General features: G+C 36.8%; 1 protein-coding gene across 4 annotated transcripts in view; it reads left to right on the plus strand.

The window, feature by feature from the left end:
- SRD5A1 (steroid 5 alpha-reductase 1) overlaps positions 1-23,919 on the plus strand; it is a 294,710-nt gene that overhangs the window by 134,470 nt on the left and 136,321 nt on the right. For 3 of the 4 annotated variants that reach the window (XM_044065404.1, XM_044065405.1, XM_044065407.1), the window contains one exon: positions 23,051-23,152. In XM_044065404.1, coding sequence (XP_043921339.1) covers positions 23,051-23,152 — 102 coding nt within the window. Of the gene's footprint in view, positions 1-23,050; positions 23,153-23,801; positions 23,906-23,919 lie in introns of all 4 variants that reach the window. The other variant, XM_044065406.1, reaches the window with a different exon arrangement.

The following is a 23,919-nucleotide window of genomic DNA, read 5'->3' on the forward strand; positions in this document are numbered from 1 at the left end:
TGTGTGTGTGTGTGTGTGTGTGTGTGTGTGTGTGTGTGTGTGTGTGTGTGTGTGTGTGTGTTAGCATTTTTGCAGTCAGTGGTGTGAATGAGTTAAGCTGGAGAATTTTAAAGATGAGACATCCTATTGGCAGGTCTGCTTGGTGCTGCAGTAGGAGTCATTTGACTTTTTTGAGGGTGAGGTTGTGGCACTCATGAGAAGGTGAGTTACTGATGAAGTGACAGATTTTAGCATTTTTGTTTTGTTTGTATGGGGTCAAGTATTAGTTATTAGTTATTAATGGGCCTGGAATTGATGGAATTAAGGTCTTTTTGCAGCTGCGTTTTCATCATTGAGCCGTTATGATTGAACTTAAAGATTACCATGTAATCTGTGCAGAGGATGAGTTATAGAGTAAAAAGGTCATAAGGTACTTTATTAGTGAAAATAAAGAAGACAGGCTAGACTAGAACTTTGAGGTACTTCCATTGAAAAAGGTATAGGCTGAGAAGAGCCTAATTTAACTTTGAAGAATCTGTTTGACGAGAAATCTTGGAACCAGATGATGGATACTTATGTTCTGAAGAGAGAAAGAGAAAGATGGGCTAGTGGTTGATTAGGTCAAAGACTTTTGTAAGGTCAGTGATTATTATTCCTGTCAAGTTATCTTTGCCCATGTTGAGAATGTTGCCATTTAGTCACCAAAGTACCATCACAATACTATGTCCTGTCTAGAATCCATGCCATTTTAGGGACACATTAGAATGATAGCAGGGATTAACATACAAACTGATGTAGTCATGTGGGTGAGACAGTAAATATTTGTCTTGGTCTGTGTAGGACTGAAAAGCACTGAAATTTCCATTTGAGTATGTGCATTATGTAGTAGTGAAGCAGAAGGGTGAGTCTGAAAAATGGAGATTGACGTGCATGAGATAAAAGAAAATAGGCCTTAGATCAAGAAGTAGCCAGGCAAATGTTGATGCAGATGGTATCTACAGAAATCTCTGTACATCTATTTCATTCAGTGATGAAGATGTTAGCACTGCCACAGAGGGTAAACTGAATTTAGGGCAGAAGGACCACTTATCAGTGATCATTCTGACCTGTAGACAGAGATGAGTCAAAATGCAAGTCTAACAAGTTTTGGAGTTGGCAGACAAAACCTGGAGTGATATAAAGTGCAACTCTTGAGATATTTAAATATGTTTATATTGCTAATGGAAATCACACTAGCACTGCAGTCTTGACTGAGCTTGTTCTTATATTTGGCAGATTTAAACAACATGGCTTGGAGATGCATTATTAATAAAGCTTTATCAAGCTATGGTTGAATTTTGGGAAAGCTGTACTGGAATGTGAATAACAAATCATCTGCAGAGTGCAGGAACTTTGATTAGAGGGCACAAAAGAAAATGTGCAACATACAAAGTACAAAAAGAAAGTCATTCATGGGACCTTTTGGTACGGTAGTATCGGAGAAAGTATAGTTGCCTTCTTGAGTGCAACAATCAAGTTGGTTAGTTCATTTGTTAAACAGAGGAGAGCACTGATGATAAGTTACCAATTGCAGGTGCAAACTAGCATATCACAGGGACAAGAAATAACAGACACTTTGCTTTGATTAACATTGTTTAGAAATTGGACTTCCCAAGATGACTGATCAAAAGCATAAGTTCAACTCCCCCATTATGAAAACAGAAACTGAGGAAAAACATGTGGCATTGAAAGTGTGTTTTGTAAAATTAAGTTACTGGCTAGTAAATATGCTGCATTGATGCCAGCAAAGAAGAATTGTGAAGAACCTGAGAGAAAATTAACCAGAAAAGTTGAAGACAAAACACTGCCTGGAAAGGATTCTGCAGCTGTTCAGCAAAAAGCAGTTCAAGCTTTATCTTTGGTTTAAGAGATGGTTTCCAGTAATTTAGAAGAAAAAATAAATCCAGAAGTGCTCAGAGGTGATTAAAATATACGAAACACCGAAGGAATATAATCAGTTCAAACAAAAACCTGAAAAAAATAGGAGAAGCATTAACTAGCCATTGAGATGAACTGATAAAAACTTAAAAAAATCAGGGGCTGATTAAGAAAAAGCAGGCTTAATATGAGGTTAAGAGTTAGAGGGATAGCATACGCAAAGATTTTCTATTGTACCAGAGAAACTGGAAGAAATTGTATTAATTTTATATTTATTAATAAGCAACTGGACTCTGATATTCCACAGCAGACTTTGATAATTTTGAAAGGGTACATTTATTTATTTATTTATTTCATATTTGTTAACCAGGAAAGTCCGAGTTGGAACGAGCCAATTTTCAGTGGAGGCCTGGAGAGAAATGCTCCAGACACATGTCTTTTTGTAATGTCGGAGGAAACCGGAGCACCCAGAGAAAACTCACACGAACGCAGGGAGGATATGCAGACTCCACACAGAAAGGCACCCCAGTTGAGAATTGAACTGGAGAACCTCTTGCTGTGAGGTGACAATGCTACTGCTGCACCACTGTGCCATCCAAGTGTATACTCCAAACCTGGCCATGAGAAAACAGCCAAGATCTATATTAGTAAAGATGCAGTCAAACCAGCAGAAAGAGATGACAAAATTGTGGCATATGGCAAAGTATTACAAATTGGAAACAACAGTGTGTTTGTAGAAAATGATTATTCATCGTACATGAGGCAGAAGAGAAACAAATGTATACCAGCGGTCAGGGAATGTCAAGAGGTAGGTGTGAGATTCAAGCTCCTGTATCCACTTGCCCTTCAGCATGTTTTTTTCCTGAAGAATCAAAGTAATTTTTGAAACAGAACAGGCTAAGGAGGAAATAAAGTTTAACAAACAAAAAGTGAGTCAGCAAGCAGAAGGGGACCCTCCTTATCATCCTTCTGATGGTAAGGTTCATAGAGAGACTTTGCCAGTGAAGCCTTTGCATGTGTTCCAAAGGAACATGCTTGAGATACAGAAAAAAAGCACAGGAGTTGACTAGAAAGTTCAACAGTACCTTGGACTTGAACCAGAGTCTGGTGTTGGGAGATGGAGATGAGCAGGAATAATCAACTCTGAAATTACTGAATAAATGATAGACTATAAAGCATCTTCTCACATTTGTGAAATATGGTTTTACAAGGAAAAAATAGTTGGAAAAACACTGGACTTCGGTTGACTTTGTCAAACTTGTGGGTGGACTGTAAAGTATATACCCCACTTTGTCATTAATGTGTAGAAGGATACTAAAGGGGGAAACTAAGTAAAACAATTTTTATTCTTAGTAGTAGTTGTATAAACATTTCATGATATAAACTTCATTATATACAGTAAAACAATTTTGTGCAGTGTGTAGTCAGGGGTATTGTAAATGTGGGGGAATCTTTTCAGTGACTGTTGTATATGTTAAAAGGGTCCACTTTTAAATGTCGAAATTCCGAAATCTCGACTTTTAAAAAAAAGTACCCAAAACATCGAGATTTCAGAATCTCTACATTTAAAAGTGGGTTAAAACAAAGAGAGAGACTTTCAAGTGTTTGCACGGGGGCAAGCCCCCTGCACCCCCCACTTAAATATACCATCTCTGAGATTGCACTACAGTGAATCTAATAGTAATGCTCCTGTTGCACTTACCATTCTCTGTACTGTAGTGCGATCTCAGAGTTGGTGTATTTAAGTAGGTTGGGTGGGTGGGGTGCGGGGGGGGGCAAACAGTTTGTTTTACTTTAGTTTTGTTTTGTTTTGTTTTTTAACCCACCTTTAAATGTCGAGATTCTGAAATCTCGATGTTTTGGGTACTTTTTTTAAAAGTCGAGATTTTGGAATTTCGACATTTAAAAGTGGATCCATGTTAAAGGTATTAATGTAAACACGTACATTTTTAGTTGTAAGAAATATAGGTTTTACAGTATAATAAGAAAAAAGGCTGGACATAACCAAGCTTAGTGTTCATATGCTGTGGTCTTTGGTTGCTGGGGGGCTCAGGTGTAAAAGTGCACTGATTATATTCTGTATAGAATTAGGATATCTTCTCTTTTTTATTTTACAGCGGAGAATGTCTAATACCTGTAAATAGGTATTTGGTATTTTTATAAGCATGCAGGCTTTAAAAATAAGACAAAATGATGAAAGCCATGAAAATGCTAAGCTTCTTACAACTGTAGAAGTATTGGCTAGTTTATTTTCCACTGGCAAATGTTCAGTGGAGTCGAGATGCCTGCAGCTAAGGGCATCTGTGCATTCTTTTCTGAGTAAAATTTTTGAAGACTCATTGATAGTACATTTTCACTGAGACAAGCTGTCTGCAGGTCCAATCAGTTAATCGTGAGAATTCTGAATATTCTTTGCAGAAGGATATGCAAAATTTAAAGATACAATGGCAAGCAGGTCATTGAGAAAATTGTTTGAAATTATGAGAAGTGAATAAGAGGTAGCCTCCCTAGCAGCCTTAATACTTTAATGCAGTTAGTAGAGCCATGTACGGTTTAGTTTTCTTTTAAAGGTAGGCAGTGCATTTTTTTCTTAGGGCTAAAGGTTAATGTTTTCTGAAAGCGTACAAGCTGTTTTTAATGTCTGGGAGAGGAAGAGAAAAGAACAAACAGCAATCAGTGTAAGTGAGAGGGCAGACTGTAACATGTGCTTTAGCATTGGTAACTTTGATTTTAATTTAGATAGTGCCTTTAGATGCAGCCTTCAATTTGAGACAGTTGTTCCCGTCCAGAAGGTTAAATTTCATATTTTGAAGATGTGCATAATTTTGTGTGTTTGTTCCAAGTTAATACAGAATGGGATGTTTTATATTTAATACTTTTGTTTAAGGTTTTCATTAAAATATAAAGTCTTGAAACATGTGACAAAGGTTCAAATAGAGGAGTGAAGAAACAATTGTACAAAAGATCAGCCTGAAAAACATTAGTATAGGCATGTAACACAAAAGCTGGAAATACACATTTAAAAAATTGTCATGTATAATAGGTGGGAGCAATAGCTTTTTATCATAATGGCTTTGTCGTCCATATAATCCTATAAATTGAACGTCCTTACAGTTAAAAAGGAAAGAGTATTGCATTAAAATGCACAGTGCAAATAGCAATGATGCAGGAGGCACACATTTGGAAAAAAAATGAGCCTGTGAATGGATATTCAGCAGAGTATTAGTGACAATGCAACATGGGAGTAATTATACTAATTGCTAGAAGGGCTGCAATGGTGATGCATGAAAAACAAAAGCCAGAAATTGTAGATTTGTGGTAGTAAGGGCCTATTGGCAAGTGGGTAGGATTACAATGACACATATTTATATTCTGCTGAAAATTGCTGTTATGGAGCTTAAGAAAATTTTAGGAAAAATAATCAGCTTTCAGCAGGGAATATTATTTATATGTGGGACTAGAGTTTGATTTGCAATAGTGAGGATGTATCAGGGGGACATATATCAGGGAGACATAGAAGAGACAATACAACAAAAGAGATTAGATTTCTGAAGACATTTATGAAAATATTTGGTATGGAATATGTGAATTCAGTAGTAGGAGCTCTGACAGAATTTACATGTTATTCCCCAAGGTATAATAACTGCTAAACTAGATAAAAATTATGTTTCACAAGAACATGTGCATTTAATTAAAAGCTTCAAAACACATTCAGTTAGTATTTCTGATTATGCACCAGTAAAAACTAAGATAAAAATGCAGGGTAAATTAACTAAAAATAAGACACCGGTACTTTTCCACCTGTCAGTTAAAAAGAGGGGAATTTAAGGAATGAGTAGTATAAATTATTCGAGAGTTATTAGAGAAGATAGATAAATCTTCAGAAGTTATAGCTAGTGACTGGGATAAAATGAAAATGAGTTTAAACATAGGGTTGAAATAAAAGAGAAAGAGATACAGTTAAGTAACAGAAGCTAGTTAGAGGGGCTGACAAAAGTTAAGTATTGCAGAATGAGGGGAATCTCATGGAACAAAAGGAGGAGCAAATTCAGAGTGCTAAAGAGAAAATAAAGGAGTGTCTGGATAATATGCCTGATTTTGAAAGATTGCAGTTAAGCAACTATTTTTGATAACTCCAGAGCAGAAAAACTGTTAGCAGAACGACTTAGGCAACAGAATGTTGAAGGATTGTTGCCAAACTTGGGAGCCTGTAACAAGAAAAATAACCAGAGATCCTGTATAGGTTTTGGAGATAGTCTGAAAATGTTATTAACATTTGTATAAAGCAGAGAATTGTGGAAAGCAAGAAAGACTAGAAATGTAAATATTTATGGAAGACTTAATTATGCCAAGCTCAGAGTTAAATGAGGCTCAACAACTAACTGGTATTCCTGTGGAAGTTTGGAAACTGGAGTGGAGAATGTGATAAGGATCTGGAAAATTTTGTTTAACAATATGTTAAAAAAGGAAGGGAAGTACCAACATATTTGATGAAAGCCGTGGTGGCTGTGTTACCTAAAGATACTTCAGACCCAGATTCATATAGACCGATTTCAGTTTTAATCCACAGTTATAAAGTGTTTATACCTATACTAGCTAAAAGAATGACAAAGGTGTTGCCAAATTGATAGCTACGTATCACTGTGGTTTTGTGGAGGGGAGGCAAACATTTGACAACATTAATAGACAATGATGATCCAGAGAGATGCAGAATGTAAGAAATTACCCCTGTTGTTGGTGGGTCTTGATGCAGAGAAAGCATTTGGCAGAGTAAGCTGGGATTTTATGAATAGGCATTGGAAGCATTTGCATTCTCTGATACAATAATAAGGTTAATTAGAAGTCTGTATGAAGAATCAGAGGCAAGAACTAAAATGGAAGGGCACCTCTCAGATAAGCTCTGTTTGAACAGAGGAAGCAGGCATGGGTGTCCTCTTTCCCCTTTGTTATTTGCTTTATATTTAGAGCCATTTGCAAAGAAAATAAGGGACTAAGAAATACAAGGATGTAATCGGTATGGTAATCAAGAAAAGTTGGCTTTATTTGCAGATGATATTATTTTGTTTCAGGTCTTTTCAGGATATAAAATTAATGAATATAAAACAAAGGATATAGCCATAAAATATGTACCCATTAACAAATTGGTCCAGCAATACCCATATTTATCAGAACATGATAAGATGATGTATTTAAGAGTCTGTATTAAAAATGTTTCTGTTGTGGCAGCTAAACGTATGTGAGAAGAGACTAAAAAGATAATTAAAAAAATGAAGAACTGGAAGCTCTTATTTATGGGTATGGATAGTAAGATACAAGCAGTGAAAATTGTTTTTAGTCCCTTTAGTGTTGCATACAGGTCAGGCATACTATACAGGTTTGCATACAGGTCAGGCATACTATTGCCAACCAGAAAAGAAGTTTTGTGCAGTAATTAATAAAGAATTGAAGGAATTTATCTGGAAGGGGAAGAGAGGACAAGAGTTAAGTGGGATAAGCTGATCCTTCCAGTAGAACAAGATGGTTTAGGTTTACCTGATTTGAATGAATATTTTATAGCTACACAGTTAAGGCTCATATGCATTAACACAAGCAGAATTTTATAATTCAAAGTGGAAAGGGATGATGATGAAGCAAGACAGAAGTTCAGGAAATAGAGAGAGTGGGATTTTATATGCAGATCCTTAAAAAGAATAACAACAAACGTACAGAATATTATATTCATAAAATAGCAGAAAGTATTATAAGAACTAAGCAAATACATGAATTGAGAAAGGAGATTTTGCCAAAAGGGATGACTTCAAGTAGAGACACAGAAAATAGGCAAGGGGGGCTGGAATATACTGGAGAAACCTGGCAAAGGAACAAAGATATTGGGAACAAATAAGTCAAGAATGAAGGGTAATACAGTGAGATGAGGCCAAGAAGACATTTGGATTGCAGGCTAGAGACTGCCTTCCCTACTAGGGCTTTAACTCAGAGGACAGGCAAATGTAAGGGATAGGGTGATTTTAAGTGAAAGACCTGTTCTGGTAGAGATTTTAGTTGAATCTAGAACAGAAGTAGCTGTTAAAAAGGGATAATTATAGGGAATATAAAATATTGCATAATAACTGTAAGAATCAGAGAAAGTTAGAAAAGATTGAGAAGAGAGACGAAGGGCAATTGACAAGGAAACAATGGGAACATGTACGTATGGCTCCCAAGTATGCAGTCAAGTCCAGAAGGTTTTAGGATCTTTGCTTGGAAGTATTGGCATAAGTATTTTTATACGTCAAGCAGAATTCAAAGATTTTTTCCTCAGATAAACAGCAAATGTTGGAGTTGTGATGGTGAAGAAAGAGATAACTGGGTGCATATGTTTTGAAAGTATGAGTTGGCAGATTTTAAAAATTCCCTACAGAGTGCTCTACTAGCTATATTAGGTAAGCAAATGGCTGTAAGTAAGGAAATTATTGTTTTAAGATGGGGGTACATGATCTGAATTGTCTAGGCATAATGAGGTCTTATAAAGTTTAATTCTGTTGGCTGCGTAAAAAAGCATTTGCTAGAAAATGGAAATCAAAGTGTACACCAACTGTAGCTGAGGTATTGAGTATCATAAAAGAGACAAAAGAACTGGAAGAGGGATCTTTAGAAATGGGAAGGAGCAAATTTCATAGAAGTAAATAATTGTGTGAACAATACATGCATACATAATGCTAAGAAGGAGGAGGAGTGAGGTTTAGGGAAGACAGGAATTCAGCAATTTTTATAATGTTGGACTGACAGTAGCAAAGAAAATGTATGTGATGAATATTGCATTTAAATGGACAATGTTAAAATAGTTTATTGTATTTTCTGTTAATGTTAGTTTGCCCATTTCTTAAGTGGTAATGTAATACAGGTATTTAAAAAAACATTGTTTAGCAGTCTAGTATGTATGTCTTTCGGCTTTTCCCAGTTAGGGGTCGCCACAGCGGAAGTGGAACTCCGGTCTGCTCATGATTGGCAGTGGATTTTATGGTGCCGGGTTGCCAGCCCGACACCCAACCTTCAACGAAGGCACGCCCATTCACGCTCGCACCTACCTGCATGCCTTTAACGTCACTCTACCGTGGGGAGGGCATGCAAACTCCACACAGAAGGCGCTCCAGCCGAGAATCGAATGGGAAAACCTCTTGCTGTGAGGCGACAACGAGTAGATTAAAATACATATATGACACACACACAATTAGTAGTTGGTTAATTAGCTGTCAACCACACACCTGCATTTTTTTAATATTTTCTTGCCTTTCCAGAAAAAGCTTAGCTTTTTATTTTATCTCTGCTCTTGGGAAATCCAATTAAATAATCATTGTTTTGCATTACAGAGTTAATTCCATTCAGATTCAGCAGTATTGAAAATGTAAACTCTTTGAAATAGACAAGAATGCTGTTTTTCAAATCTCAATATTGTTAACATGCAAAAAGTGCAGCATTTAAACTCTTTTAAATGGACAAGAATGCTTTTTCTCAAATCTCAATATTGTTATGCAAAAAGTGCAGAAAATGTATATAGGAAGTATATCTGTATGTTTACACAAGATTTCTACTGGATAGTTCTTTGTACAGCATTTACGGATTCAGAAATCAAACAGTATTCATGGTTTAGGCATTTTATATTTAATAATTAAGTTCATTTTTTTTTTTTTTTTTTAAAGAAAGTATGAAAAACATGCACCATATTTCTGTGAAGGGTAATCTAAAGACATTTCGTGAAGGGGAACTGCCAACTGAGGAGAGAGCAGGTCTTGTCAGGAATATGAAGTCCAGTAGGAAGTCTACAAGCAGATCTTAAAAGAATTGTTGATCCCTCCTTGCTTTAGTTTTACAAAGCGGTAGAGGTGGAACAAAAAGGGTTACTTAACAATAAACAAATACGTAAGTATTGAGCATTTGTGCTGAGTTAGCAGTTTATTGCAAATCTTGGGAAGAAGGTAGAGAACACAAATTCGGGTTGTCCAAATAAACACAAATACTTATCTGCATTCCTAGCTAAGAATGAAATACAAATACCAGATGCCCAAGCAAAAACACATTGTGCCTTTTTTCAAGGTCAAAATTTTCTTTCAGTTTTAATATAACCAACTCTGTTAAGCTATGCTGTATCAGTAAACTGTAGCTGCTCACACTAAGCCATCCACCCAGTGTGACAGTTTCTTTGTTCGTCTGTAAATGTTGCAGATAGTGTAACTGTTTAGTATCTGCAAACACTTGAAATATTATTAGCTTAAAAAAAATAACAGGGTAGGCTTGTTTCCCAGTATTGCTTCATGAAAGTCTCAGGGTTATAGATGAGGAATGTTTCTTGTCTAATCAGAGGTCTTTTTAGCTCAAACTTATTGTAAATACATAAGCATTCTTTCTGACAAGTGTATTTGTTTTCTTGGTCTGCTATCTGTTTTTAATGCTTTTGTCCAGTTAATCTCTGGGAGATTAGAACAGTGGATAGTAGCTCTGTACAGAGGGCTAAGTTTCTTTAGGACTATCTCCCCAAGTATCCTGTATGACAAATTTTTTGAGTGCATATAGAGCTTAGGTATAGTGTCACATTCCCTAATGATGACACTGTGTTTATTATTCCTGGATAATTAAGGACGTGTCAGATACAATACACCAGTCATCCAGCCAGCTCCGTGACTCTGACCCAGACAGTTCTGGTTCAGTCAGAGCCCCAGCTGTGGAGGATGCGAAGAGGGGCTGCAGTCAGCTTACCCTCCTTGGGAGAAGGAAGTATACCTGCATCTCCTGCAGGGCTGACCCCCTAGCTTAGGTTGAGTGTACAGCAAGAATGCTTTAGTACCAAGGACCATGATCAAGTGCCAAGTAAACGTCCCAGATGTGAGCTGCATCTTGGGCAGGTTTTATACTTTTACTGTATGAGATAATGAATGTGTCTTTAGGTTCATGCCCTATGGAGAATGAATGTGCCATTCAGGTCTTAGGAATACTGGCAGCCATCAGGCAGAAGGAGAAAAAAAGCAAACTCTCACTCTCTCTCTCTCTCTCTCACACACACACACACACACACACACACACACACACACACACACACACACACACACAGACAGTACCATCAGATTTCACTAATGTGACAGAACCCTGCACTTTTGTGACATCAGTTACTGGGTTTAAAGCCCAAACAAGATGCAAATGAACAGCAGTGCATAGGAATGGGAAATGCACACACAGCAGTTGAGTCTCTGGTGTTGTTCACTCACACCTACCTTAGTAGTTTTACAGCAGTGAGTCTGTAAACATTTCTTCCCCACCAAGTTCACTGTGCAGATTTGCTATTATAATTATGGCTGCATGAACATGCAGGCATTATAGCAGTATAGAGTACGTAATGTTTTCTTGCTGTGCACCCTCAGCATAACATTACACCCGTGTTTCCTTGTGCACTGTTCTTCAGGGGGGTTGTACACAGTAGTTGTTTAATGTGCACCTCTGACCTAAATATGTAATCCTTCCCCCCCATTTGCATGCTGAACTGTGTCATATTGCATTGCAGTTCTATCCCATATCTTGTAGTATAACACAGAGCGTTAACTTTGAGCTGTTAGGCTTTGCCATCTATTGTCGTGGATTTGGTTCCTACATCACTACATGAGCTGTGACTTTTGAGAAGTAGCTTACCCTGGCAGTTATCTCAGACCACCTCTGAGAAAAAGTACTTGTGCCTTCTCTGTACCTGGGTACACCGCCTACAATGCTGTTTGCCCTTAAATGTAGAAAAACCTTCCTTTGATCAGTTCCAGTATTGTTCTCTACACAAATGCACACCCTGCAGTGCTGTGTGTAGTCTAAATATAGGGCCCCCAAAACTTATTGACTACTATTTTCCATATGGATACACTGCCTGCAGTGCTGTGCACCCTTTAAGTGTAGTAACCCATAATTTTCAAGTGCTTGTACTGCTTTGAAATTGTAGACTCACAGTGCCACCATACTTTATTATCAGTCAGCACCCACCCCAGCAAGCACCATGCAGACAGCTGATACTACATTTGTGCTTTACACTTTTTGCTTACATTCCTTTTCTACTGAGCTATGGCTAACAGATATGTGATTCTTGTTTTAAGCTGTTTCTTTCATTTTGGCAAATAAGGTGCCATCTGAGTAATCATTGGTTTGTAGTGCAGATCCAAGTCTTGTCCATTGTCTGTAACCTGTTATCTTTCATAGTAGAACATGTGATCATTCACGCTACACTGCTAACTTCTTTATATTTTAATTGTGCTAATTTCATGTTATGGCAATGCTTTTCTTCTACACTAATTTCTCCAAAAAAGCTGTTTTGTCCTCGTATCAAAGTACTTGGACATCAGTGCATGAAAGCAGCTAACAGAGTGCTATGTTTTGAGTGTGACGCAAGAAACTCACAGTAGATCTCCAGCAATTCTGGCTGTTAAATCCAAAGACAAAGAGCTTAGAGATTTAAAAAAATGCACTAGTCACTGATACGCTGCCATCAGTAGTGACTTCTAGCCCAAATACGAAAACCTTTATCGCTTTTACTCTACTTATAATGCTCACATTGCTGATCAAGTATATTGCTGTATATTGGACCATGGTATGTGAAATTGTGTTAATTGATCTGTCTTGGAAACAGATTCATTAAGGAATTCTAGTTATAGGTGTAATGTGTAAGTGTAGATTCACTTTCCAGTTTCCCTAAATTACCACAACATTGTTGCATCACAGAATCCTCAGTGAATGATGCTGAATTATCGAAGTATGACATTTTTGGCTGTCTAAGGAAAAGCAAGCAAATAATTTTTTAACTGTTTTGTTTTCTTCACAGTCATTTATTATAAGCTATCCTTTCATCAGAAGAAATGTTCATGCTTGAGCCAGTCCAAAAAGGCTTATATTTTCCTACCTTTGCCATGATAATGTGGTGAAAAATAAATCTCCAAATACTTTTGTTTCATCTAATCATCATTATTTTAAGCTGTTTATCTTCCTGTAGCTTTCTACCTTGTGTTGTAAAGGCTTGCATTTAGGCTCTTCAGCCATTCAGTTTTCACTTTTTAAAGGAGATGTCTCTTATTTGTTTATTTTTTTAGGTGCTTTTTGCCCTTTCGCCTGCTGATGATCAAGCCTCCCTTTATGGTATTGCCTCCAGTCAATCCCCCATACTAGGAATCCCCCAGCATAGGACAGGGAAGAGAGACATCAAGGCAGGGCTGTCACACAGGCAGCAAGTGGGTTGCTTATGTCCTTGTAGTCATACTCCCTGTTAGGCATTTGTATGGCCTTACCCCTCCCCCTGGGCAGAGGGACAGGCTCCCCACATCACTGTGAATGCCCACAATGCCTTCCATCTGTGAGTGCACACTCCCATGCACTCATTAATAAAGGCTGCCACAAGACGTGGCTTGTTGAGCGGAGAGCCCCCCCCCCCCCCCCCCAATATGTAATGCAGTCCTGCTCCTCCTCTGAAGAATTACTGCTGTGGATGTCCAATTGTACAGGGTGTGCATACCTATCCTCCTCTGCCAGCTCGTTAGGGGCCTGAGCTAGTAACTGAAATTGGGTTGCCTAGGTCATAGCCAGGGGTTTATCCCTGTACACCACTGCTGTTAATCAGCTAATTAAGTAATCCATTTGGCTTTTGTTGTAGATCTGAAAGCATGGAACCCCATTAGTAATACACAGTTCTACAAATGGTTAATTTTTTCGTGGATTTATTGACTGAATATCATTGTTGTTAAATGCACATTAATTGCTTTACACGTTTTCCATTCTCCTTGCGGGAGGGGGGGACTGTAGGAGAGATACAAGCACATTTACATTAGTGCACTATCATTGTGAGTCAAGTTTCCTGAGAGCTGATCTCATTTTAATTCTGTTGTTGCAAGCTTTCCATTTACTTGACAGCCTTCAGTCTGCTGAGTTCCCACCATTTTCATTTAATTTTAAGCTTTACTTATTTTTTTTTTTGAGATACTAGCATTATAACTCCCTGTAAACTAGATAGAAACACCAGATTGTCAGCTGTTAATACCTACAATTAAGCAGCTTTCTTGAAGTTAATAATTGTATACAGGGTAACTTTAAATTATAATGCCAAGCTGGACTAATTCTGTATACTGGTGTATATAGTATGATCTCAAACAGCATAAAATAAGTAATATTTGATGCATCTTGCTACATTTTAGAAACATAATACAGCTCTAACTTATCCAGTAGCTGCTTTCATACATTGATACACAAACCTAACATCAAGTCAATAGTTGTCATATTCATAGTCTCATCCAGCTGCTGCAAAACACCATCTGTTTTGGGCATGGGTTAAATATCTTATTATGTAACTCTACTTTCCCATAGTCCACATAGAATCTAATACTCCCATTCTTTGTTGAGACCAGCTGTAGCAGTGTGGCTCAGGAACTGTTGGATTCCTGATTTCTCCCAGATCCAATTTCTTTAGTGGTTTAGTCAGCTTTACATCTTCACAGACCCTGCATGGGGTCTGTTTGAGTGGGCAGTGGGGCCCTGTAACCACACGGTGTGCCTCCAGTTGGATACACCATGGCCTTAACAGTGAATGTATCTCCTAACTCTTACAGTTCTGCTTAACTTTCTTGAACCCGAGTAGAAGATAGAAACTGTAACATCACTACATCCACTTATTAAGTGTCAGATCAAGCCTCAGTGTCAAGGTCTTACCCCAGGATCCCCCACTGATTTCTTCCGTGATCCTCTGTAGGTACTGAGTACCATAAACTCTGTCATGATAGAACCTTATCATGTTAACATGGTAGACTTAGCATTTCTGCTTCCTGCCCTACAAATCTGTCACATAATTAACATGATGTAACTTTTTCTCAGCAGTGAAAGAACCTTCCCAAGCTGCCTCCAACTTATTCTACCAAACAGGAGTAAGAGCATTAGTTTGCGTTATACATATTTTTTTTTGTCTTACTATCTGCTCATACCATTTTGATGTTGTTGTACCTGTACTGTGTGCTCCTGTGCCATCTCCATAAGATCTCTAGACCTACTTCTAAAATTTTGCACATATTCCACAACAGACTCCTCACAGAAATTACATTAACCATTTCACTCATTATGAATGAAATGTAGGGACTCCCTCACCCTTTGGTCATAGAAGTAAAAAATGTTAAATGTTGTGGCTGCCACCATACATGCAAAGAGAAGATGGAGGTGGTCATGTCCCACTCATGCTTAAACTGGTCTGCGAATACTGTCTGCATGGTCTTGAGTAGAGTTGAACCTCTCCACTGAACAGTTTGCTGGACATAAATCTGGGAACCTTCATCGACAATAAACTGTTAATTTATCACCAATACCCATCACTGTAAGGAAGTCCTTTTCCATCACACAGTTTATATATAAAAGTATGGTGTCCAAATCCATGAATGCAGCCCTACCACTGTACCTGGCTTTTATCAGGCCAATTAGTCAATGTAATGTCCCATTCAGTATGTACCTGCCCAAACACTTGGCACAGTTAGAAGGAACACAATGCTTTATCATCAAGCATCAAGGGCCTAAAATCACAAAATTTATGCAGACGGTCTTAAAGCCTTCTTTTTCTTGGTTTCATACAAACTACAAAGAGGCAGCGTCTAACTTGCATAGAGAGCTTTAGCAGACCCTTTTCTGTCAGTCCTATTATACATTCACAAGTCGAATGGTATCATAAATACTTGCTCAAGGGATCTCAGTTTCTTTTGCAAAATAAATAGAATAAGTTGGAGGGATAGGTTTGTATTACCAACAATACTGCTTCTATGGAACCATCTTCTACTCCCCATAAAGGAAAGTAATTATGTTATTCATGGATTCATTCATCTTACATTTTTTTAACAAGAAGCATCTTTATTAAATTATCACTTATGACATAGTCAATCATACATTTATATAAATGAAAGCAAACCATATTGACATAGTCCTAGTTGCAGGTATTTTACATCACAGTCCGTATTGACATAAGTTTTAGTTGCAAACATTATACATAACTTAAAATCTACCCAATCCTTGTCAGTCAAACATTATATAGCTCATTCAAGTCCTTCCTTCTTTTCAACTTCGTTCCTCCCCTGTATGTATTGTTCCCTTTTTCAGAGATCTAAATTCCAGTTGTTTTATGTCTGTTACTATATTCACTACTTCTGGTATAGTTGGTTTAGACTTTGAGTTCCATTTTCTAGTAATTACTTTTGTGGCAGCCACCATAATTAGACTCAGCGAGGCCTTACTTTGTCTAGGCAATTACGATTCTGTATCATAGCTCAGAAAAATTATTTCCTTAGTAACACCAATATGCTCACCCAGTATCTCTTGACAGAGTAGCCTGGAGGGAATCTTTAAAGTCTACCAACTCATCACATTCCCAAAAGATATGTTCCCAATTACCTCATTCTTCCCAATCACACCTCCAACATTTGCTGTTTACCTGAGGAAATATTCTCTGGAGTCTACTTGGGGTATAAAAATATCTATGTAAACATTTCCAAGCAAAAATATCCTATAGATTTTGTTGGATATTTGGGAGACGTACATATATCCCCCATTGTTTCCTTGTGAATTGCTTATCCAGTCTCTCTTCCCAGTCCTTTCTAACCCCCTCTGACTGATTCTTCTAGTTATGCAATATTTTATATGCTGTACTAATTATTCCTTTTTTAACAGCAGCTTCTGTTCTAGATTCTACTAAAAACTCTACCAGTGCTAGTATTTCATTTAGGACTCCCCCTGTTTCTTTCTCTATGCCTTTACTCTATCAGTCCTTGATAGGGAAGGCAGTCTCTAACCTGCAGTCCAAATAAATTCTTGGCAGCTTCCCAATCTATAGCCTTTCCCTCTCTAGTTATGTGTTCCCAATACCTTGGTTGCTTTGCCAGTTTTCAGCAATAAATTCCAGCCCTCTCTTGCCTATTGTCTGTATCCCTAGTTGCAGTAATCCCTATCAGCAGAATCTCTTTTCTCCATTCCCATGTTTGCTTAGTTCTTAGAATAGTTTCTGCTACTTTATGAATATAATACTCTGTATGATTATTGTTGTTTTCCTTAAAGGTCTGCATCCAAAATCCCAGTCTTTTCTTGTTTCTTTAGCTTCCCCCCTGATTTGTCATCATCCCTTTCCACTTTGAATTATAGGTTTATGCTTGTGCTATGTATAGGGGCCTTAACCATGAAGCTCTGAAATACCTCTTCAAATCAGGCAATCCCAATCTACCTTGTTCTATTAGAAGAATCAGTTTTTCCCACTTGACACTTGCCATCTTCCCCTTCCAGATAAAATCATTCAGTTCTTTACTAATAATTTTCCACAACTTTTCTGGTTGATAAAATATGCCTGATTGTATATAAGACTAATGGGACTAAAAAGATTTTAACTGCTTGTAAATTACTATCCATATAGCAGAGCTTCCAATTTCTCAGTTTTTGTATTGTTTTGTTTAGTCTCTTCCTACATATTCTTAGCTGCCATACTAGAATCATTTTTCATCCATACTCCCAAATACTTCATTTTATCTTGTCTTCATAAATATGGTTATTGCTGAACCAATTCATATATGGATACATGATTTACTGCTATTGCCTTTGTTTTACCTTCATTAATTTTGTATCCTGAAAAGATCTGAAACTGTTTCAAAATGTTCCATAACACAGTAGTGTCCTTTTCTGGTTTTACAGGTGTAAAATAATATCTGCAAATAGAGCTAACTTTTCTTGACTACCATACCAATTATATCCTTGAATTTCTGAGTCCCTTGCTTTCTTTGCCAGTGGTTCTAAATATAACACAAATAACAAAGGGGAAAGAGTACACTCCAGAATAGTTATTCTGCTCAGGCAGAAATTATCAGAGAGTAACACACCCACTTTAATTTTCGCCTCTGATCCCTCATACATTTTTATCATTTTAATTAATCAGCCTTATCATTTTATCAGGGAATGCAAATGTTTCCATTGCATCACTCATAAAGTCCCAATTTACTATTTCAAATGCTTTCTGTGCATCAAGACCCACCAGCAACAGTGGTATTGTCTTACATTCTGCTTAAATGTTCTGTAAATGTTGTCAAATGTTTGCCTTCCCTCCACAAAACCACATTGATCCATACATATCAGTTTGCCATCAGTCTTGCCATTCTTTTTAGCCATTATAGACATAAACACTTTAATAATTGTGGTTTAGTATTGAAATGGGGCCTGTATGAAGCTGGATCTGATGGATCTTTGCCTTCTTTAGGTATTACAGCTATCACCACTTTCTTCCAGAATGTTGGTATTTCTCCTCTTCATAGGTTCGTACTAGGCTAACTACCCTTGCGAGCCATTTTAAGCCTAGCCAATTATCCCTTGAGAGACTCAAACCCTGCACCTTGTGTTTGTAAGGCAAACACCTGAACCATTAGGCCACCCTCCCAAAATACTGTTAAACAAAACCTTCCATATCTTTCAGTATTTCCCTCCTAGCTTCCAAACTTCAACTGGAATACCAACTATTCCTGGGGACTTTCCTGTAGGTTGGTTATGCATCACCATTTTTATCTCATCTTCTCCTATCCTAGCTGTTGCTAATTGTTAAGCCTCGTCTACTGCTAACCTTGGCACGTTTAATTCTTCCGTAAACATTTATATTTGTACCTTTTCTTGATTTCCATATTTCTATGCTTTATACAGACTTTCGTAGAATTTCCAAAATATTTCTAATACTTCTACAGGATCTCTTATCTTTCTTGTTATAGTCTCCCTAAGCTTGGCATCAGCCCTTTCTAATTTATTTTGCCTGAGTCATTCTGCTAAAAGTTTTTGTGCTCTAGAATTATCAACAAGCAGTTGCTTAATGGTAATCTTTCTAAACTCATGCATATTATCATGGTAATCCCTTATTTTCCGTTTAGCATTCTGGAGTTGCTTCTCCTCTTGTTCTGTAGGATTCCCCGTTTTGTAATACTTTTAATATTTGTCATTCCCTCTAAATAATGCTCGTTACTTCTTAACTATATCTCCCATGCTTTTATTTCCACCCAATTTTTAAACTCCAGTTTAATTTTATCCCATTCCCTAGCTATATTTTCAGAAGAAATTTCTATCTTCTCTAGTAGCTCTTGAATAATTTTTGCTACCCATTCCTTAAAGTCCTCTCTTTTCAACAGATATGTGAGAAAGCACCAGTGTCTCAATTTTATTTCATTACCCTGTGTTTTTATTTTAGTTATTATTGGCACATGATCTGAAATAGTTATTGGGTACATATCAAGACCTTCAATTAAATGCACGTGTTCCTGTGAAATGTAAATTCTGTCTAGCCTAGCTCAGTTTGTGTATCTTGAGGAATAATATGTAAATTCACTCCAAACTCCTAGTAATGAATTCACATTTCCATGCCAAATGTTTTCATACATTTCTTCAAAATCTGCCCTCCTTTGTTATATTTTCCATTCTGGCCCCCAGGCTCACCTTCAGTATTACAATTCAATTCATGTCCCCACCTATAAGTAATATTCCTTGCTGAAAGCTGATTACTTTTCCCAAAATTTTCTTAAGCTCCATTATAGCAGTTTTAGGTGGAATGTAAATACGTGCCAGTGTAATCCTCCTCCCTTGCCAGTAGCCCCTTAGTACTACAGATCTACCATTATTATCTTTTTTTATTTTCTTCTGTCACTATTGGAGCTCCTCTTGCAAGTAATATAAGTAGTCCTCTTTTTCTTCGCCCCAGGTATTCTGTTGAATAACCAACCTGAAAACCTTTCTTTATCAAATCCACATGTTTAGTTCTTTCCAAGTATGTCTCCTATAGCATAGCTATTTGCATTCTGCATTTTTTAGTAACGTTCAGTACACTCTATCTTTGTATTTATGTGTGAGACATTTGACATTAAAAGACATTACAGAAAGCATCATTGTCTTAAAATGTTATTATTTCCACTTTTTGTGTATAACAGCTGTTTTTGTTAAATGTCTAGTTACAGCTTTTGTGTTACATGCATACACTGTTTGGCATGTTGATGTTTTTATACAGTTGTTTCTTGTCATACCCATTTGAACCTATGTCACATCTTACAAAACTTCTAGTTTTATTGAAAGTCCTCAAAAAAAAAAAAAAAAGCACACCCTAATTTCCCCAAAATGAATTAACTGAATAACATACAACTATGTACATTTTCAAATATTGAAGTGTTACTGCCCTTATAAGAACAAATTTTCCAAACATACAACCACAGTCACAGACCTTAGTTGCCCTAAAAGACAGGTTAAGTGCTAAGAAGCATGGTGCAGCCTGTGCTTCTACTAAGTGCTGTTTAGTTTTGTTTTATCTTTATACATCTCTCAGTTGGGAAAACACTTGAGTGCTTTAAGAGAACATTATGTCCTAGCCATTTCTCTTTATCAAATTGTCTCCTAGTGACATGAGAACTGAATACAAAATTGCTAAGCATACATTTATTTACTAGAAAAATCTTTGTAATATTCTTATTTCATTTACTTGCTTTTCCTTAAAACTTTTTACTAGATCCTTTATGCAAGAATGAGAAAAAACATGCTAATTTTTCTCTTGTCATGCTCTTTTTAACCAGATTCTTCTTCTACCTTTTTACACTGCAGCTCTTATACTACTTAAAACTGAACAAGGAGAAAGAAAGAAGGGAGAAAGGAAAAAAAAAAACAGGAGCAGCTATTTACATTAGTATCCCCATTACACTACTTTATAGCATGCAAAGAAAACTGTGCACTATTAAAAAATAGTACCATTAAGAAAAAAAATTGTTTTACTTGGTTAACTTTCTCCTACCTCTTCCCATCTCCTAAGTATTTTTCAGAACATTAATGACATGAAGTAGGGCATATGCTTTTAGAGTCCCCTACAAGTTTAACAAAGTCCAAAAAAGTCCAATATTTCCATATTTATTTGTTCTGTCATGTTTCACAAATATAATTATTGCTTTGTAATCTCACATTTGTCACTTTCCAAGTTACTGGTTTTATTCCTGTTCATCTCCATCTCCCAAATGCTGTATTTGCTTCATTTCCAATGTACTCTCAATTCTTATAGTCAGCTCGTGTTTTTCCTTCTCTTAAGCATTTTCCGTTGAAACCTTGGAAAAGTTTCTCTTGTGTTCTTTATTACCAGAAGAACAAGAAGCAGAATCTCCTTCTGTTTCACAGCTCACTTTTTGTTGGACAAACTATTGTATTTCCTCCTTAGTGTGTACTTAAAAAAAATGATTTTGTACCTCCATTGAAAAATATTTTGAAGACGGCTGGGTACAGCAGTTTGAATCTCACTCCTGCTTCTCGGCATTCCTTGAATAATGAAATAAATGTATTCCTCTTCTGCCTGGTGTAGAATGAGTAGTCATTCTCCACAAACACTCTGCCGTCTCCCACTTATGAGGTGGAGAATTTCTTTTGTATAAAAGCTTCTGCATTTTTGTGGGCCAGGTTTTATCTGATGAAGTCTGGCATTGGTTTTAAGATAAAATGCACTTAATAAAATTTTAGCTTGTTGTGCGCTCTACAAAGACGCTGCTTCCACTTTTTCTGTAGTTTATGCAGACTTTGTCCTTCTGCCACAGTTTATCAGAATCAACTCCTGCTAAGATTGCATCTTTACTATTAAAGGTCTAGATTGCTCTCTCATAGCCAAGTTTGGGGCATACACATGATGTGCCCTTTCCATTAACAATTCCTGTTGTAGACTACCAATCCAGTTGCTTATTTGTACTTTCATTCTATTAATACAGTCTGTCCGTTCCAACTTCTCTGGTACAGCTGAAAATCTCAGGTTTTCCCTACGTGCTTTGTCCAGTAATTCTATTATTTTTTAAATATCTCTTCTTGTGCAGTCTCATATTCAGCCAGCCTTTTCTTCATTTTGACCTCCGAGTTTTGCAGTTTTATCACCTCATCTGAATATCTCTTTAAAGCTTCTTCCATTTTTTCCAACCTTTTGTTTGAGTTGATGTACTCTGTCAATGTTTCATTTATTTTAACCAGGTCTTTGTGCAGTTGTCTTATACTTTCCTCTAGTTTTCTGGAAGTCATTTCTGAAGCTTGCACTTCTTTTTGCTGAACACCTGCAGTAATTTTCCCAGTCGTTGTTTTTTTTCCCCTCACCTTTTGTAGCTGATTTTCCTTCAGGTCCCCTCTATTATCTTATCTTTTTCCTGACATCCAGGCAGTGCACTTACTAGCCAGTTACTGAAATTTACCCAGAAATTTAGGCCCACTGGCTTTCTCTGCTAAGGATCTGTTTTCCCACTGGGAGAGCTAGAACTTAGTTGTTACTCAATGTGCATCCATTTGGAATTCCCATCCAACTTGCATTTGGATAGTTTAACTGCAAATTCACCCCCATTTTAGCACTCCCTGACACTCATGGATAAATGAAACATGTAAACGTCCCAAAATATTCTTGTTTGGCCTTTCTATGGGTTATTTCAATGCACTACCATGGTAAACAAATATAAATAAATAAATTATCCAAAATATTAGGGTTAAAAACTACTGTGGGAATGGCTAAGCTTCTTAAGATCATCATCGATTGATAGTCTATGAACCTATGTAACAGCAAATGCATGTATAACAGGCTAGAATGGAATGTTAGAGGGAATGGTAGATAATCGGAAGTAAGCATCTCCTCTCTCATGCTTTTGCCAGAGTTCTGTGGACTATATTAATAAAGTGTTGCTTTTAACAACAAATGTTAACCTTTCTTGAAGTTGGTTAAGTATATTTTGTAGCTTCCCATGCTTTGCTTTTGCCTGTACAAATCATTAGTAAGCAACCAGAGGATTAACTACATTTTTATTAATTACAAATGAAATATTGTGTTACATAGTACCATGGGTGTATAGTAATGCATTCACAATTAACTTGTGTATTTTTCCATACAATTTATTAGTTTTACGACCCAGTGTTTAATATTAATATAATGCATGTTCCATGCTTCTCTTAAGTGACAGTTGTATTGTACACTGAGTTTTGTTACTGTTTAGTAATACTGTTAAAAATCATGCCAAGTATAGGGCTGCTTCAAGTTGTCATTTTGCATCAGTCTGTACTGTGCAAAAAAATACAAAATGTTTTGTTTTAGGAAAGCAGTTTGAGGAATCACTCACATCCCTTATATGCTTGCTTCAAGGTTTTGTACTGTGGCTGGCTGGATTGTTATTAAATTTACACTCTGATCATGTACTACGAACTCTAAGAAAGCCTGGCGAGATGGGTTACAAAATACCCCGGGGTAAGTACATTTATGATGCACGATCTGTTCTATTCTGTTGTCCAGGATTTCTGTGTTGTACTGCTCATAACTGCGCTCCATTACATTAGTGTTGAATTTGCTGCTGCCTTTATCTTTAAAAACCTGTTAATATGGTCTTAGAAATACATTGCTCCTTTTTTATAGATTGCAACTTAAATTTCTGCCTTCTGCTTAGGTTTATTATAAACTTCTGTTATTACATAAAGTACTTTTTGAGTATCTGTACCTATCCAACATTGTCTAGTTGCACATTAATTTAAAATGAGTGTTGGAAGGATTCTATCAAATGTGAAAAAATATGCTAACCAGTGAGCTGAGGACCATCAATTTTGATGTCTTTTAGCTGAAATATATTTGAAAGGAGAGGATGTGGCACATTCTAGTTAGCAATAGGCTGTGTTACCACAAGACAACAGAAGTCTGAGTTTTTCATTTAGGTCAGGTCAACGTGATGACCAATACCTGCAATTCACTCCTCAAGTGGAGGCAAAGTAAAACAATTAAAAAAAACAATTTACAGAAAATATTATTTCTTGAAATCTGAGTTTAAATTACATTAACTATTGTGAGCATATAGTGTAATTCTGAGCAAGTTACTCACTTTCTTTCTGTTGTCATTTTTTCTCAGTCTGCACAAAGATACAGGAACCCAGAGGTGAAGTGACACCTTTTATTAGACCAACATAAGTTCAACAATTACTTGAGCTTTTGGACTAACAGGATCCTTTTATCGTGAGTTATTATGT

This window comes from Protopterus annectens, chromosome 3.part0, assembly GCF_019279795.1.
Source record: "Protopterus annectens isolate FY-2018-M chromosome 3.part0, PAN1.0, whole genome shotgun sequence".
NCBI lineage: Eukaryota > Metazoa > Chordata > Ceratodontiformes > Protopteridae > Protopterus > Protopterus annectens.